At 48.0% G+C, this 19,229-nt stretch overlaps 1 protein-coding gene across 1 annotated transcript in view; it reads right to left on the bottom strand.

Annotated features, from left to right (window-relative positions):
* The window catches only part of BAIAP2L2 (BAR/IMD domain containing adaptor protein 2 like 2), a 114,449-nt gene that overhangs the window by 62,102 nt on the left and 33,118 nt on the right, over positions 1-19,229 (bottom strand). Inside the window, exons 2-4 of the mRNA XM_069231344.1 lie at positions 15,377-15,452; positions 9,692-9,778; positions 2,483-2,544 (exon numbers count right to left, since the gene is read on the bottom strand). Coding sequence (XP_069087445.1) covers positions 2,483-2,544; positions 9,692-9,778; positions 15,377-15,452 — 225 coding nt within the window. The remainder of the gene's footprint in view (positions 1-2,482; positions 2,545-9,691; positions 9,779-15,376; positions 15,453-19,229) is intronic.

Genomic DNA, 19,229 nt, shown 5'->3' with positions numbered 1-19,229 from the left:
ACCAAAATAATTAACTGGGGCCAAACTCCCACGGCCGAGTTATTGTGATTTTATCTCACTGCATGGATGTAACCCCTTGTGATGTGGTTATGGTTAAAGAACCTTTTTTGTACGTAACGAATATGAAAGAACGGCAAGGTACGCGCAGTTGCGCAGTTAAGGGCGGGGAAGGGGCTTCATTACCTCAAGAAGCACCTTTCCATCACCTTTTATTTTAGGTCCTGGCCCCGCCCTACGTTCGACACAGAGCGGCGTGCAAGGGGCTGTTTGACGTCTGTGGCAAGTTAGGCACAAGGCCTCACGCAGGCCAAGCACTGTGCCCCACTGGCATAACTCACTGGAGGGGGGTGGGGGTGCATAGAACATGGAGGGAGCCCCCTCCGGACTCACGCAGGCCAAGCACTGTGCCCCACTAGCATAACAAACTGGAAGGGGTGTGCATAGAACATGCAGGGAGCCCCCTCCAGGCTCACGCAGGCCAGGTGCTGTGCTGAGGGGGGCCTCTGGAGCTCGCCTCCAATCCCACTGACCCTCCCTCCCCCATCGCCTCGCGCTGCAGGGGCGTTTGTTACGCCACTGTTGAACCCAACCGAAGTGCGCATAGCCAAAGACTGTACCTAGCAGAGATTTGGCGTCCACAGCAGATTGGGCAGAACGCCTGCCACAGGCCATGCTTGGGTTGGACGTAGGATCTGAACACAGGTCAGAACCTCCAGTAGGGGTTGAACATTGGGAACATTATTAAAACAAATTCAAATGAAAACCATTGAAAAAAACAGATAGCAGTTCTGGGCTTATTTTAAATGTGAAAAAACACTGAAATTCGTCAGCTATGTTTATGAATGCACTCGACATAACTCACAGCCATCTGTCATGCACAAATCGCCTATTTTTCGATGGCACAGATATAGAAAATTAGTTGTCAGGACAACAACAATGGGGTCGACCATGAACTATATTGTTTATTGTGTGCATTTATACGCATAACTGCCGAGTTTCAATGTTTTTACGTGTTTGAGCCCTGGCAAAAATGTTCAGACCAGCCCGCACTTTCCCTTCCTTCTGTCTCCACGTGTGCCTCTCGCTATAAGTACCGGGACCTGAAGACATAAGCAGGTTCTGCTCAGAAAATAGCTAACCGTGGGATAAAGATAAATACAGTGCGGACTGTTTGAGAAGCACTTTCCTCTCCTCCCACAAGGTGGCGGTACTACCCTAAAGTTGGAAATAGGCACGCAACCAATAAAGAGCATGGGTATCTAGCTGGACTAAATACTCACTCAAGAATGTGGTGGGTTATACTTTCAGCATTTATATAGTCACACCCCTGGTGAAGCGCTCTAGGAGAGAGTCATTAAGGTACATCGTGGGGCCGTGCTTGATTGAAACAGCTCTGCATTGGAGACTGGCTTGCTTACCCGCACTGAGTAACGTGCCCTCGGAGGAATGACGATTGAGGGATTGAAAGCGTGCTGCTTCTATTAATTTATTATGTGGGGGTTTAAAAGCTGTGGGTTACAAATGTGCTCTTTGTGGGAAGAGTTTCGGTGTCATGCAAGATAATTGGCAGAACGCAAGCACATTGCTATTGATGGTGCAGCAGGTGCAGTGATACCGAGGCTCAGGAGGAAGGGGTTTAGCAGCCAAGCTCACCATGTAAGGTGGACTTTTACCATTGAGGCACGGCCCGCGTGGGCTTAGTTTCCTTCCTTGCATTAAGACCAATGGCCTTTGTTCGCCGTGTTGCTTGGATCTTGTAACTGCGTAATGCGTGGAGCGTAATGAAGAACTGAATCAAGGGAGTAGTCAGAAAATTAATGTCCCCCCACTTGAATCACGCATCAAGTAATACCGAACATGCAAAGCAAGCAAGCCCTCCCCTCTTTATAAAACAGACTTTCGGCCTTTCATCCTCCTACCATTCATCAATTGACACACCCATCTCTCCATCACTTCCCCTTTCCATCCATCCTTTCATCCATACATCCATTAATATATCCGTCCATTCTTTCACTTTACCCCGTCTGTGCATTCTTCCAGCCTTCCACCTATTAACCCTGTCACTCCTGCATCGGACCTCTCATACCCCCATCTAGTCATTCTTTCACCCTTCCATTCTACATTTCACCTTTTCACCCATCTTTAATTTCACGTTCCTCCTTGTCCTTCCTTTTCTTTCTCCACCCACTCTTTTCTCTCATTCCTACTTTATTTTTCTTACCTTTTTCTAACATGCTCAGTTGTGATTTTCTCTCGCTCTCTGTATTTGTATCCTGTTACCATTTCTGTCTCTGAGCCCATTTCTCGCAGCCCTGTTATGGCATTTCAAGGCAGCGCTATTTATTAGCATTTTGTCTGCAGAGCAGCCGACAGAAAAAGTCATAAACAAACAATTAATGGGGTCTCGTGAGAGCCCCCACTTAATTTGCTATAGTGGGGAGTTCACTACGCCACTGTACTACATTTCTGTAATTGTACTCACCACTAACTCCAGGCCTGCGTTGAGGTGTGTGTGGCTGTCAGACATGTGTACCAAAATTCGACCTGAAAAAAAAAATCGAAAAATAAATCACTAGGGTTCTGGACTAACCACCTGCCCGAATTTGGCCCAAATAGATCGGGAATGGGCAGATCGGTTCAGGGTACAGGTGACACCTTGGCACCAGGCCCGGTTCCAGGAATTTATATCTGGATGGGCCAATGGTGCGTTTGGATGGGCCACTGTGTGCTCAATTTTCGACAATTGTGGAGGTAGTCTACAACCTGGGCTCTGGTGCCACTGCACCTGCTGCATCATTGGCAGGTAAACCCCTGTCTCCTCTTTCCCAACACACACCTTCCCACTGCAGTTTGCTTCAGACATGAGCTAAGGTCACCACGGGCTGTTTTCTTTTCACGGGCATGCCCAGAGTTTTGTCTCAGACAGTAGTAAAATAGGGAAAATCACCTAAGGCAGTGGTCCCCAACTTGTGGTCCGGGGACCCCTGGGGGTCAGCAAAGCCTCCTCAGGGGGTCCGTGACTGCTTGGAAAATGAAATAATATTAACAGATTAGGTCCCCAGCTTTCAGTAATGACTCAGTGTGGGGGTCCCCAGATTCCAATAATGATTCAGTGGGGGTCCCTGGGTTCCAGTAATGACAAAGTGGGGATCCGCAGGAGCCAAAAGGTTGGGAACCACTGATCTAGGGTGGTATTTTTCTCCATATCAGAACGCAAATAAAACAGCTATTGCACTATAAAATGCATTCTAGACATTTCTCGTTGACCCCTGACTGATAATTAAAGTAAACATAAGCGAAAAATAAATCACATTTGTCGACATGGAAGAAGCACTTAATAGGTGCTTTCTCTGTGGCCTCTTTTGCTATTACTGGGAGGGCCAACGGTCAGGTTTGGGTGGGCCTGGCCCACCCGCTAGAACCGGGCCTGCTTGGCCCTATTGTGTGTTCAAGTCAGGTGAAAGCAACATTGTCAACATACGTCCTCCTTTACTATACTCCCATCATGCTCTTCTCCCTTGATGTTAGGCACCATGGTCATGGCATCGGTAATCCATTCTCAGGTCCTAAGACATCTCACTCTTCCCAGTGACAGTTTTCACTATCATTCCCTCTTTAGGCATCCCAGTTCCTCTGTGTCATTGATCTCATAAAACACAAACTCGCTGCTCATGACATTGCCGTATAAATTATATCGTTTTTGACGTCACTAAACACAGTATGTTGCTGGTGATAATACAAACCACTATCTCACTACTTCTGAAGTCCCCCAAAAGAGCGCCTGGCTGCTTATCTCATCATGCAGCACAATATGTTACTGCTCATCACATCACAGACATCACGTGTCATTCCCTAATAACATCACAATACACACCAGATTTTTCCTGATGACAGCACAGACACATTGTGTATCTGTTGATAACAACACTGACAGGACCGTCCAACCTCTGACATCACCAGACTCCTTTCGTCTTCATTGTTTCTCAGACCTCACAGTTTTGCCTATGTCATCACAGGAAGCAATATTCACTGCTTAATTCATCACAGAGCGCTGTATATCACTGAAGTGCGATGCTTCGGTTACTTACCGGTAATCTTCATTACTCCGAGTCCTGGTCTTCCCTGACACAGTCCTCTCACGCCAGATTTATCTCAACTGCAGAATATATCCTTAGCTGACAAAAATAATTCCCCTAACATGGCCGCCATTAACTCGGCCATCCCATAAAGGGGAAACAGTGACATCACTTCCTGTTGAAATACCAAGCATAGAAAAATCAGAACAGAAAGCATAAACACAATATAATCAGTCCCACTTCTGGGAGGCAGGGTGGGAACTAGCTCTGTGTCAGGGAAGACCACTTCTCGGAGTAATGAAGATTACTGGCAAGTAACCAGGGCATTACCTAAACACCCGACTTCCCTGACCCAGTCCTAACACACATCATGCCCAAGCATTGAGATTGATTATATAACCCTACAATACCACAGTCATACAATATAATGATGCAAACAAATGAACATTTAATGCAGACATGAAAAAATGGGTACATAAAGAAATCAAGTCTGCAAAACAGAAGACAAAACATGTTCACCAAATGAAGAAGAAAACATTCCCCAAACCGCATCCGGTAATGATCAAGTGAAGGATCGGGAGAACTCTAGGTAGCTGCTGCACAAACATCCTTCAAAGAACCCCTCGAAAAGCGGATGATGAAGCAGACGCACCAGCAGTAGAGAGACCCTGAACCAGGGGAGGAACCTGAAGCTGAGCAATCTCAGAAGCTTTCACAATCACAGACTTAATCCACCGAGAGCTAGAGTTGGAAGGACGGAACCCTTACTGGGCAACCCAGAAGTGTCGAAAAAGGCATCCACTTTACGAAAGGAAGAGATCTGATCTAAGTAAATCAATAATGCCCTATACAAATCCAAAGTGTGTAATTCTACTTCCTCTGCCAAGGAAGGAGGGGCAGAACCAACACAGGAAGGAAAATATCCAAATCACTGTGAACACTAGACACAACCTTAGGCAGAAAAGCAGAACTAAGTTGGAGAATCACCTTACCCTTCATAATCCTAACACATGGAGCCACTGACAATAATGCACCAATCTTACAAACCCTCCTACCTGAGCAAATAGCCACAAGAAAAAATACCTTTTCAGTGAAAAACTTCAAGTCCACCAACTGTAAAGGCTCAAAAGGTGGGGACCTGAGTGCTTTAAGGACCAATGACAAATGCCAAGGACGGATACAATATTGAATAGGAGGACGATGCAGAAAAAAACAAAAAAACAATAGCTTAGAACTATAAGAAGCTAGCAACCCATTCTCTAACCACCTGGGCTGCAGCCCACTGTGCCGTGATGGTAGAAACAGCGAGACCAGGCATAAACCCCTCATACAAGAAATTAGGAAACCTCACCGGATCCACCTGAAGAGGATCCAAATCATGTGCCACACACCACTTCTTGAAATTACAATGACAGGCATAAGATTTACTTGTGGAGGGGCTATGGGTCAAGTAAATTGCATCTGCCACTTCCCAAGAACAACCCTACTGAAGAAAAGCTAACCCTTCATCAACCATGCTGCCAGGTTTAGACGAGATGCCTGAGCGCGACTGTTTAGATCAATGCAAAGTACATCGGACAGGGCTGAAGTGTACCAAGGCTTCCTCATCCATCTCAGAGCCACCAGAATGACTAATCATGGTCCATCCTGAATGATAGAGTATTCTCCCATGCCAATGTTGAGGGCACCAGGGAACAGAACTGGGGCAGAAGCACATTCTCCTCTGCCACAGAGAGGTCCAGCCATAGAACTCCAAACCTGAAAACCACTTTCTGAAATACCTTGGGATTCAGACACAGGAACATTGACGAAGGAAACCTCTTGCTCAACCGGTCTGTAGGCCCATTCTCCCTACCCAGAAGATAAACAGTCTTCACGTCTAGGAGACTGAGCTCTGACCACAAACAAACCTCCTGTTCCAGATGAAATAGAGCAGGAAGCATTCCCCCCTGCTGATTCAGGTATGATATTACCACCTAATTTTCTGTCTGGAGACAGTCAGCTTGACCCTGTATCAAAGGAAGGAAAGGCAGAAAAGCCCTCTGAACAGCTGACAGTTCCCAATATGAGGAGGACCAGTGGGACCCTTTTGGGCCCCATCTCCCCTGAGCTAAAGCAGTGCCCAACACTGACCCCCAGCACAACTTGCTGGCATCTGTGGACAGCACCACTGGGGCTTGAGTATCCTTCACAACGCCCGTCATTAGAGAGTCTGGTTGCAACCACTATTGAAGAGCCAGGTGGATGTCAATTGTCACTGGAATTACTGCCTCATACATTTGAGATTGAGGGAGCCAATGAGAAAGGAGATGATGCACCAAAGGATACAAATACACCCTGCTTTAAGGTACAGTGTACAAGATGGACGCCACCTCTCCCTGACTCCTCAACCACATCCTGGCAGAGGCTGATGTCAGGGCCAACAGACCCTGCAGATTGGGAGTTAACTGAGGCATCTCTCCTCCAGGAGGAACACCTTTCCATTCAGAACCTGGCTCCCAGAAGTTACAAAGTCTGAGTCAGGTGTAGATGTGGCTTTGCACAATTAAATAGGAACCCGAACGTCTGAAGCAGATTGCACACTTCTTCCACATTGGCTTGTGCCGTCGAAAAAGAAGAAGATTAAATTAGCCAATTATCGAGGTAAGGGAAAAATGAATACCTTTATTGTGCAAGATACCTTTACAGAAGAAAACACAACAGGAAGTGATGCCACTGTTTCCCCTTTTATGGGATGGCTGGTAAATTATTGCCATTTTAGGGGATTTTTTTTGTCAGCTAGGGAATATGTTCTGCAGTTGAGATGAATCTTGTGTGTAAGGACTGGGTCAGGGAAGATGGAGAGGAGGTAATGGTGGTGTGCACTAATGCTGCAGGTGGATTCTATGTGCTCTCACACACAGCACTTGTGTGTACAGTGGCCAGTTAGGCTCCCCACCGCCTGAGTTATGTCGTGCTGGCCCCCACCAACCTAGGCCTGCATGGTATGGTGACAGTGGGAACCTAGTTGGGTCGTGTGGGGGTTGGTTTAATCGTGCTGCACTTGCCTGCCACCTGTGGCGTTCAGTGGCGGGAACTCTTGCTTGCAATGAGTGGTAGCAGTGCCCTGTTAGACAGATCTTGTGAGAACTGTGAGGCCATCTTATCCAATGTCTTTAAAGTGTGGTGGCCGAGTTTTGTTGCCCGTAGCTTGTAAGGTGTAATGTTTGTTGCAGCTGTAGTTACCCAGGGTCCGTGGGCTGTAATGGCAGTGTGCACGTGCTCAGTGTCTGTGTAGTGTAGTTGGAGTGGGCACATATCTGGGGCCTGTAAAGCATAGCTTAGCTCCACTTACTTGCCAACTATGAGGTGCTGTGGAACTCTGCACATTCCAGAGCCTATGAGGGGTAATGGCAGTGTGTACCATACCCAGAGCCTGGCTGTGAAGTGTCGCGGCAGTGTGTACCATACCCTGAACCTGGCTGTGAGGTGTCGCGGCAGTGTGTGCCCCACCCAGAGCCTGGCTGTGAGGTGTCACAGCAGTGTGTGCCCCACCCAGAGCCTGGCTGTGAGGTGTCACGGCAGTGTGTGCCCCACCCTGAGCCTGGCTGTGAGGTGTCGCGGCAGTGTGTACCATACCCAGAGCCTGGCTGTGAGGTGTCGCGGCAGTGTGTACCATACCCTGAGCCTGGCTGTGAGGTGTTGCGGCAGTGTGTACCATACCCTGAGCCTGGCTGTGAGGTGTCGCAGCAGTGTGTGCCCCACCCAGAGCCTGGCCGTGAGGTGTCACAGCAGTGTGTGCCCCACCCAGAGCCTGGCTGTGAGGTGTCACAGCAATGTGTGCCCCACCCAGAGCCTGGCTGTGAGGTGTCACAGCAGTGTGTGCCCCACCCAGAGCCTAGCTGTGAGGTGTCGCGGCAGTGTGTGCCCCACCCAGAGCCTAGCTGTGAGGTGTCGCGGCAGTGTGTACCATACCCTGAGCCTGGCTGTGAGGTGTCGCGGCAGTGTGTGCCCCACCCAGAGCCTGGCCGTGAGGTGTCACAGCAGTGTGTGCCCCACCCAGAGCCTGGCTGTGAGGTGTCACAGCAGTGTGTGCCCCACCCAGAGCCTAGCTGTGAGGTGTCGCGGCAGTGTGTACCATACCCAGAGCCTGGCTGTGAGGTGTCGCAGCAGTGTGTACCATACCCTGAGCATGGCTGTGAAGTGTAGAGGCAGTGTGTGCCCCACCCAGAGCCTGGCTGTGAGGTGTCGCAGCAGTGTGTGCCCCACCCAGAGCGGCAGTGTGTGCCCCACCCTGAGCCTGGCTGTGAGGTGTAGCGGCAGTGTGTGCCCCACCCAGAGCCTGGCAGTGAGGTGTAGCGGCAGTGTGTGCCCCACCCAGAGCCTGGCAGTGAGGTGTCGCGGCAGTGTGTACCATACCCAGAGCCTGGCCGTGAGGTGTAGAGGCAGTGTGTACCATACCCAGAGCCTGGCCGTGAGGTGTCGCGGCAGTGTGTACCATACCCAGAGCCTGGCCGTGAGGTGTCGCGGCAGTGTGTACCATACCCAGAGCCTGGCCGTGAGGTGTAGAGGCAGTGTGTACATACCCTGAGCCTGGCCGTGAGGTGTCGCGGCAGTGTGTACCATACCCAGAGCCTGGCCATGAGGTGTTGCAGCAGTGTGTGCCCCACCCAGAGCGGCAGTGTGTGCCCCACCCAGAGCCTGGCAGTGAGGTGTCGCGGCAGTGTGTACCATACCCAGAGCCTGGCCATGAGGTGTCGCGGCAGTGTGTACCATACCCAGAGCCTGGCCGTGAGGTGTCGCGGCAGTGTGTACCATACCCAGAGCCTGGCCGTGAGGTGTCGCGGCAGTGTGTACCATACCCAGAGCCTGGCCATGAGGTGTTGCAGCAGTGTGTGCCCCACCCAGAGCGGCAGTGTGTGCCCCACCCAGAGCCTGGCAGTGAGGTGTCGCGGAAGTGTGTGCCCCACCCTGAGCCTGGCTGTGAGGTGTCACAGCAGTGTGTACCATACCCAGAGCCTGGCCGTGAGGTGTAGAGGCAGTGTGTACCATACCCTGAGCCTGGCCGTGAGGTGTAGCGGCAGTGTGTACCATACCCAGAGCCAGGCCGTGAAGTGTAGAGGCAGTGTGTACCATACACTGAGCCTGGCCGTGAGGTCTAGCGGCAGTGTGTGCCCCACCCAGAGCTTGGCCGTGAGGTGTAGAGGCAGTGTGTACCATACACTGAGCCTGGCCGTGAGGTCTAGCGGCAGTGTGTGCCCCACCCAGAGCTTGGCCGTGAGGTGTAGAGGCAGTGTGTACCATACACTGAGCCTGGCCGTGAGGTCTAGCGGCAGTGTGTGCCCCACCCAGAGCTTGGCCGGGAGGTGTAGAGGAAGTTGCTCTTTCCTGCGGCCTATGAGGCCTAGTAGCAATGTGCATGTATCAAGGGCTGGGAGGTGTAACTGCAGTGTGTACGAACCCAGCGCACGTGACCTGTAGTGGCAGCGTGTACCGCTCCAGCGCCTGTGAGGTGTAGTGGCGGTCTGCAAGGGAATGTGAATTATAGTAGGAGCAGCACTTACCTGCAGCATTTGAGGCCTCGTGACACTATGCACTTAAATGTGCATGGTAGGTGTAGTGTTGATTGCACTTACCGAGGACCTGTGAGGTGGAGCTCTCCAGAGCCTGCTCCCCCATCTTTTTAATGGCTTTAAAGTACACGTCGGCAGCATTGGAGAGTGCTGGAAAAGTAAGCATTAGAGAGAGACAGGTCAGTGACAGGCGCACTCAGCAAACAGGGCGGGCTCTATCAAATGGAGCGAAAACAAGGGCTGTGGTAATGGAGGGAGGGGCTGTCACATGAAGTGATGGATGGGTTTGTGGGGTGAAGTATGGAGCTTTAGGAAAGTGCTGTTGCACCCCGACTTTTCTTTTCCTTGAAAATACCCCTCTTGACCTTTTCCCTCCGTTGTTGTTTATTTCGAAGCCAGAACCAGAGGACCACGTTCAGTATTCTCTCTAACAGTATCTCCCTCTCTATATTTTATTTTCCACGAAGCAGTAGTCTTCTTCGCTAGTTTCTGAGGAGACCACCTAGTTTGTGACCAGCGGCGTCAAGAACCACCCACTTCAACAGGTCTTTAGTAGGCCCTTACTGTAACTCCTGTGTGAGGTCTGCAGGCCACACAGTGTGACATTTATTTAGTCTCTCCTACCTCGAAGAATGGGGCACTATACAGGAGGGGCAACTCATCTCGAGGAAGGCATGCCTGCAGTATTTTAGTTCCCTTATTCAGGACAGCCTTTGGCCACCACCCTCTCCCCTTCCTTCAGGCTGGCAGAACTGCTATGCCCCATACATGAGTTTTCTTGTAGATGAATGACTTTAGGCTGGAATGCTTGATCCTTTACACCAAGCTAGTTTCTCACTAGCTTCCCATGAAGGTGCCTGCAAGACTGATTGCTTACCTGCTTTGAGGCCAACCAAGAGAAAAGCAAAACTTCCCTCTGCTAACATGACTGGTCTCTGCAGCTAGTACTTGGAAAAGTAGCAAAAGTACAGCTAGTCAGTTCCTTTCCTGGACATTGGCCTCATGTGCTTGTTGTCTCACTGAAGTCCTAGTTTGTAGACAGGAAGCATCCCTAGTGAAAGGATGGTGTTAGCATCACCACCACACTAGCCTGTTATTGCCACAGACCTTCCCAAAGACCCAGAACAGCGCACCATTGCGGAGGACTGAAAATGGTAAGTTGTGAGTTGTGGGAATTTCAAGAACACGAGTCTCACCCTTTAAGTCCGCCAGACAGCTTTATGGTCCTGCCCTGTACCAGACCCAGACATTCACAAACAGCATGTAGCTCATGGGCAGGAGAAAAAACTGAGAGCGAGCAATCAGAGCTAAAGTACCGGTCCCTCTTTTCAAGGCACCCTGACAGTGTAATGGAGCTAGTATGGTGCCAGAATATGGTCTGAAATACATACTGTGTCGTAAACAGCCTTACAAAATAATGCCCCATTTGTGCTCCTAATCCAAAACCTACACCCACCTGGGTAATATGAAAATATCGTACCACTGGAGTCAACAGTAGAAAATCCACACCCAAAATGGACTATATAAAAGTATTTACCCATTGCTGTTGCTCATACAAATTTTACACCGAATAGGATAACATGAAAGTATCGCCTCCATTAGAGTTAATAATAGAAAATCTACAACCAAAGGAACAATATGAAAGTATCGCCCCATTGGAGATACTAATAAAAAAATCCACATCCAATGGGGCAATATTTTTTGTAAACAACATTAGGGACGCAATATTTCATGGTAAGGTATTCTGACATGCAGCCATGATGGGAGGGAAAACCTTAAGTACAGTCATTGTCTTGGGGACATTGCTTCTGTCTTAGTTACCTCTTCGAAGGACCACAGATGGAACTTGTAATGCATTGTTTTACCACTTGTTACATAGCGCGTGACTATGTATCTCTGCCATGCAGCAGGAGAAATGGCTCTGACATGGAGATCATATTAAACTTCAGAGTAAACAGAGAACAGATTAAAAATCAAAGGGCGTAAAGAACATAAGAAAATTCAGAGTGACATATTCCACTTCTATTTATTTGGAAATGGGTGCCTCAAGGGAGTTTCTACCTTTGTTAGCATAGGATATTTTCATTATTTATTTACTCCTAACATTCTGAATAGAATTGATAGTAGCAAACTGGAAGAATGCGAACAACATCTCTATACAGGCGCGGTTGGCGGGGGTCTCTTAGGTAAGAAGTTCAGATAGCCTTGACACCTCCCAATATGATAAATAAGAAGAGACCCCTGTGGAATAAACTACATTTGTATCTCCAGGGGATCAAACCACCATAAATGTATTAATTTATTTGTAGGTAATGTCTCGTTGAATGTCTTGCAAGTAATTCTAGCATTACACCTAACAACTCTATATATTTATTAGTTTATTGTAATTTGAATTATTTAGAAGTCATGCTGTTAGAATTATGTTGATACTGGTTGATGCGTCAGTGTTCAAGGGAAGGTCGTTTTTGTATGTCCTACCCTTATGCAGTTTTTTGTATGTATGTATGTATAAAACTGGTATTTTTATAGCACAAACCCGGCCAGTAGGCAGCGGAACACTGTGAATGGTCAAAGGCAAGGATACAGTCAACAAGTGACTGTAGACGTCATTGGTCTGTGGACTGTTACTATACCTTTACGTAGTGTTCTTTAAAGAGGTTTTGTTTTAGGGTTGGGACGGACCTGATGTATTATTATTCACACAGACCCTCCAGCATATCACAATTTTGCGATTCACAAAATGATGGTAATACTTGTGAAGTCCTTCGATATCCGTGTAATTAAACGAACGTGGCATGAAAAATCACACCTGCCGACATTTTGCTGCCACCTGCCTGGAGAGTCCGAGGAGTGGTGGGTGGAGGATGGGTTGCAGTAGAGCGTCATCAGAGATGCACTGAGCAGTAAGAGGCATGGCTTACCCTGGTCCTCTCTACACTACACCACAGGCATTGCCTTGAGGAGAGAGCATGGACGCCTGCCGTGACTCACTCCTATCTGTATCTTTTTGTCTGAGTTACATGCCTTGTTGACCTGCTGGGATATGCTGAGCTGATAAAGCGTAGGATTTCTGCATAAATCCTCTGACAAGCACTCTCAAGCAATGTCTAAAATTAAAATCCTATCCTTATGATTACATCCAAAATCGTTTTCATATTTCTAAATTAAGGAGTCTGTATTTTTGTTTAGCTTTGTTTCTGTTACTAGCAACAAATGAGAGGAAGTGTTGGAGGGGGCTGGTAAACTGGATTTAGATAAGCCTCTACTTGTGAAGAAAAGCTAATTATAAATTGAAGATATGTCTGTGTTGAAAATGGGCATCGCTGTAACAGTACTAAAAGAATTCAATGTCTACCCAATGACTGATTTAACAAGCATTGGCAAAGTCAATAGGTCTCACCTACGATATGAGAGCTATTGGTTTTGTTAATGTGTTTTTTAGCCATGAGGTACAGCGGTGCGGCTGCCATGCAGCCTGGTTGGTAGTTTAAACAAGCATTGAAAAGCCAATGAGTTTTGCCTCTGCAAGAGGTATTAGCTTTGCCAAAATATTTTAGCCGTGTTGTACAATAGCGTGGCTGCTGTGCAGCATGGCTAAAAGATAGTGGAGTAAAGGGAAGTGGCATGGAGTGGAGTGTCATTAGGTGGAGTAGAGTAGAGTGGAACAGAGTGGTGTAGGGTTGAGGGGCTTGGAGTGGAGTGAAGTGGAGTATCACAGAGTGTTGTGAAGTGAAGGGAGTGGAGTGACAAAGAGCGCCCTGGAGTTGAGTGGTGTAGAGGGTGTTGCATAGAGTGGAGTAGTGTGTTGTAGAGTAGAGTGGCCTAGTATGAAGTAGATTGTTGTATAGTGAAGTGGCATAGAGTGTAGTAGTGTAGTAGAGTGGAATGGCATTGAGTGGAGTAGCATAGACTGTCAGAGTACAGTGGCTTTCAGTGGAGTGGAATAGAGTAGAGTAGTGAGTTGTAGAATAGAGTGGAGTAGTGAGTTGTAGAATAGAGTGGAGTAAAGTGGCATGGAGTGGCATAGTGGTAGTTGTGTAGAGCTTTGTAGAATGGATAGTGTTGTGGAGTGGCATAGAGTGAAGTACAGTGTCATACACTGGAGTAGACCTACATAGAGTGGAGTGTCATAGAGTGGCCAGAGTGAAGTGCCATAATGTGCAGTGGTGCAGAGTAGATTGGCATAGACTGCAGTGGCTTAGAATGCATTGGTTTTGAGTAAAAAGTGGGGTAGGGTGCAGTGATGTTGTCGCCTAGGTTCTCATTATCCCAATGAGACTACTGGATTTGGGCAGCAGAATTGTTGATTACTGAGTACAATCACACACCATGTGACACCTGTCTGCCCATTCCGGGTTCTCTGGCCAAATAGCAGTGCCTCATCTCCACCCATGAGCAGGGATGATTGTGGCAATTGGGCGCATGACATAGAGGACTCCTCAGGGGAATCGAGGTCGATCAGATTTCATCCCTTTCTCTGAGTTACATTAGTCTCACACAGACAAAGACAAACAGAAGCAGAGTATAGTTCATGAGGGTTATTGAAGTAACTGCATCTTGGATAAAATAGCATGTTTTGCAATAACTAAGATGATTAAACACGATAGAAGCAAAATTGCGACAAGGAGAGTGAAATACAAAAACAGTCCCACCATACTGTCACTAGGAATAATATATTTGTTTCCTATATAAGCTACGTTAGAGCACAGCGTGATAAACACTAATTTGCCTTTCAGGTTTTCCTCCTGGGAAGACACCATTCCCCATATATGAACAAGGAAGCCTGTTGTCCAAAAAGACAACGCCCCCATGTAGGCCAGGGATTCAGCAGTCTAAGCAAGCAGCTGTAGCAAAGTCTTCAGCAGTCAGCATGCAGTCGTGGTCATCTGGATGGAATCTCCCTCTAACGTGTATAGGGCAGAGAAGTGTTTTTATAATAAAACAGTTGATGTTCTAAGAAAAGGTCCCCACATAAGGATATTTATGTTTCTGTGAATGTCGGAGACACAGCATACCACTTTTGCCGGGAACCCTATCTGACTGCAGCCTTGAGGAAAGCACAAAGTGAAATGAATGCTATGCAAAGAATGTAATGCTTTCCTGGGCGAAAAGCAGCGGTGACCAACCAGAAAGAATTTGTTTGTGGGTGTTTCAGAATGAAGGAAGCCAATCAATGTGGTGCAACCCTTAAGTTTAAAATTTCCACATGGCACCTCTTGTGGCCAGTAGTGATCACTGCTAGACAGTTCATAATGTTTAGAAAGCATCCAATGAATGGCCTCCAACTGCACACAGACGTTGATTTCTCAACAAATATTTGAATATAAGATAGTCTTGAGCCGCTGGTGGGCACACAGGCCAGACACAGTTCTAAGAGACTGGGAGTCTGAGAAGCTGTGACCACGTGAGAGACAGTGAGATAGCAAGAGAGAGGACAACAGAATTTGTATATGTGAGATAGATACATCCATGCAAAACAGAAAGATGGATTTTCAAAATGTAGAAAAACACTGTCAAAAAGCCACCAAAACACACAAATAATTTTTTTTAAACTCAGAGAAGGAAGCCCTATGTGTATTTAATAAAAGGCAGGATTGCTCCAAATTCAGCTTTCAAGGAGAGCAAGGAAGGAAGAGACTTGCACTCAACTGTCCATGCATTCACTCATTTACCTGTGCCCAGGCCTGTCCACCTGGTGCTGAATCTGTTCCTTTCACTCATCTGTAAAACGCTTGCACTCATACTCACCATTTAGGGCCTGCATGTAGTTGTTTCCCAGATATACCAGGTTCTCTAACGCTGGGTTAAACTGCTCCAAAATATTCTACAAGAAGAAGCAGAAAAAGTACAAGTTACTCGTCATGATGACCTTTGTATTCATAATACTTAATGCCCCGCGTTCAAGACCCACTGGATGTAATCATGTGAGGTCCTTCCAGGCCTCAGGACTAGAGTGTAATTTTTCCAAGCACAGTAACAGTAAATTATGAATAAGACTCCCAGTTGTTTTCTTTTTCTTCAGATTTTTCCGCATACAGAAGACAATCTGTTTATGTGAATTTATTTTCTATGGAATGGAATAAAACAGAAACTATGGCCCTCATTATGACTTTGGTGGTCTTTTTGGAAGACCGCCAAAGCCACGGGCGCCAGAAGACCACCAGTGCTTGCGGTCTTCCGCCCACCATATTATGAGTACTGCTGGATTTCTGCCACATTTGGGCAGAAATCCAGCAGTAGTCATGCTAGCGGGCGGAGGCACAGGGGCGGTTCTACCACTGGTTCTGCCCCGCCAAAAGGACTCCACCAGCCATGTTACAACCTATAATAGGGCCTGATGGTGTCTGTAAGAGGCTGGCCGGGCTTATAGTGGGTACCTGATAGTACTTACACCTTGTGCCAGGTCCAGTTATCCCTTATTAGTAGATTAGTAGTGTTCTAGCAGCTTAGGCTGATAGAGGTAGCTATGGCAGAGCCGCTTAGGCTGAACTAGGAGACATGCAAAGCTCCTACTATACCACTTATATAATATAGCACTATATCATAAGAATCAAAATACTCAGAGTTACTAAAAATAAGGGTACTTTATTTTAGTGACAATATGTCAAAAAATATCTCAGAGGATATACTCCATTAGGAGGTAAGTAAAATACACAAAATATACACACAAACCAAAATCAGGTAAGTAAACAGTTAATAAAGTAGTGCAAACACTGTAGAATATAATAGGATGCAATAGGCCTAGGGGCAACACAAACCATATACTAAGAAAGTGGAATGCAAACCACTTAGTGACCCCAGGCCTAGTGTAATGTGTAGAGGGTCGCTGGGAGTGTAAGAAACCACTAAGGGTGTACAAGATACCCCACCCCAAAATCCTGAAAAGTAGGAGTAAAGTTACCCTACTTCCCCAGAAACACACTAAAGTCGTGATAGGAGATTCTGCAAAGACCACAACTGACTGCAAAGCACTGAAGACGGATTCCTGGACCTGAGGACCTGTAAAGGAAGGGCACCAAGTCCAAGAGTCACAAAAGTGTCCAGGGGGGGGCAGCCGCCCACTAAACCCCGGATGAAGGTGCAAAATGGCTGCCTCCGGGTGGAAGAAGCTGAAGATTCTGCAACAACGGAAGATGCCTGGAATTTCTTCTTTGCACAGAAAATGTCCCACGACGTGCTGGAGGATGCAGAGTTGTTTCCACGCAGAAAGACTGCAAACAAGCCTTGCTAGCTGCAAAGGTCACGGTTGAAGAAAATGGGTGCTGCCTGGGCCCAGGAATGACCAGGAGGTCACCATTTGGAAGAGGAGACAGAGAGGGTGCCCAGCAATACAGAGAGCCCATGCAGAAGCAGGCAGCACCCGCAGAAGTACTTAAACACGGGTTCAAGAAAACTGAGCATGGCAGTCATCTCAACACTACAAAGGAGGGTCCCACGAAGCCAGTGGTCAACTCAGGGAGTTGAGCAATGCAGGGCGGAGTGCTGGGGACATGGGCTGTGCTGTGCATGAAGGATTCCTTGCAAAAGTGCACAGAAGCCCTAGCAGCTGCAGTTCACACAGTACACAGGATTACTATCTAGCGTAGGGAGGCAAGGACTTACCACCACCAAATTTGGACAGATGGACCACTGGACTGTTGGGGTCACTTGGATCTAGCTCCTGTGTTCCAGGGACCACGCTCGTCACGATGAGAGGGGAGCCAGAGGACCAGTGAGGCTAAAGTTTGGTGCCCGCGTTAGCAGGGGGAAGATTCCGTCGACCCACTGGAGAGTTCTTCTTGGCTTCCAGTGCAGGGTGAAGGCAGACAGCCCCCAAAGCATGCACCACCAGGAAACAGTCGAGAAAGCCGGCAGGATTAGGCGCTACAGTGTCGCTGGTAGTCTTTTTGCTACTTTGTTTCAGTTTTGCAGGCGTCCAGGAGCAGTCAGCGGTCGATCCTTGGCAGAAGTCGAAGAGGGAGATGCAGAGGAACTATGGTGAGCTCTTGCATTCGTTATCTGAAGAGAAGCCCACAGGAGAGACCCTAAATAGCCCTCAGAGGAGGATTGGCCACCTAGTCAGGTAAGCACCTATCAGGAGGGGTCTCTGACGTCACCTGCTGGCACTGGCCACTCAGAGGCCTCCCTTGTGCCCTCACACTTCTGCATTCAAGATGGCAGAGGTCTAGGACACTCTGGAGGAGCCCGGGGCACCACCCCTGGGGTGGTGATGGACAGGGGAGTGGTCACTCCCCTTTCCTTTGTCCAATTTCGTGCCAGAGCAAGGGCTGGCGGATCCCTGAACTGGTGTAGACTGGTTTATGCAAGGAGGGCACCATCTGTGCCCTTCAAAGCATTCCCAGAGGCCAGGAAAGGCTACTCCTCTCAGGCCCTTAACACCTATTTCCAAAGGGAGAGGGTGTAACACCCTCTCTCAGAGGAAATCCTATGTTCTGCCTTCCTGGGACTGGGCTGCCCAGACCCCAGGAGGGCAGAAGCCTATCTGTGGGTTGGCAGCAGCAGTAGCTGCAGTGGAAACCCCAGAGAGCTGGTTTGGCAGTACCCGGAGTCCATGCTGGAGCCCCGGGGATGCATGGGCTTGGCACCCCAGTACCAGATTTGGCATGGGGTGACAAGTCCATGATCTCAGACATGTTACATGACCATATTCAGAGTTACAATTGTGAAGCTACATATTTGTATTGACCTATATGTAGTGCACACGTGTAATGGTGTCCCCGCACTCACAAAGTCTGGGGAAGTTGCCCTGAAATATGTGGGGGCACCTTGGCTAGTGCCAGGGTGCCCTCACTCTTAGTAACTTTGCACCGAACCTTCACTAAGTGAGGGTTAGACATATAGGTGACTTATAAGTTACTTAAGTGCAGTGTAAAATGGCTGTGAAATAACGTGGACGTTATTTCACTCAGGCTGCACTGGCAGGCCTGTGTAAGATTTGTCAGATCTCCCTATGGGTGGCAAAAGAAATGCTGCAACCCATAGGGATCTCCTGGAACCCCAATACCCTGGGTACCTAGGTACCATATACTAGGGAATTATAAGGGTGTTCCAGTGTGGCAATTAGAATTGGTAAAAAATGGTCACTAGCCTGCAGTGACAATTTTAAAGGCAGAGAGAGCATAAGCACTGAGGTTCTGATTAGCAGAGCCTCACTGACACAGTTAGGCACTACACAGGGAACACACATTCAGGCCACAACTACAAGCACTGGGGTCCTGCCTAGCAGGATCCCTGTGAGACAGGCAAAAACAAACTGACACACAAGTAAAAATGGGGGTAACATGCCAGGCAAGATGGTACTTTCCTACAGTGTCCTGATAGTGGGGTGCTGCCGGAGCTGGAAGCGCCCGTTCCCTGCCTTACGACTTCCTCCCCGGACCAGGTAAGTCGATCGTCTGACAGGGGAGTGGGGTGGGAGGGTGGGGGTATTGTGTGTGTATGTGTGTATGCATGTATGAATGTAAGTGTGTATGCGTGTGTGTATACGTGTATGTATGTTGGAGAGGATGTGAGTATGAGTGTTGTGAATGCGAGTATGAGTGTCTAAGTGAATGCGTGTATTGATGCATGTGAGTGAATGCGTGTATGTCAGTGTGCGTGT

This window comes from Pleurodeles waltl, chromosome 4_2, assembly GCF_031143425.1.
Source record: "Pleurodeles waltl isolate 20211129_DDA chromosome 4_2, aPleWal1.hap1.20221129, whole genome shotgun sequence".
NCBI lineage: Eukaryota > Metazoa > Chordata > Amphibia > Caudata > Salamandridae > Pleurodeles > Pleurodeles waltl.
This window is presented reverse-complemented; position numbering and strand designations above follow the sequence as displayed.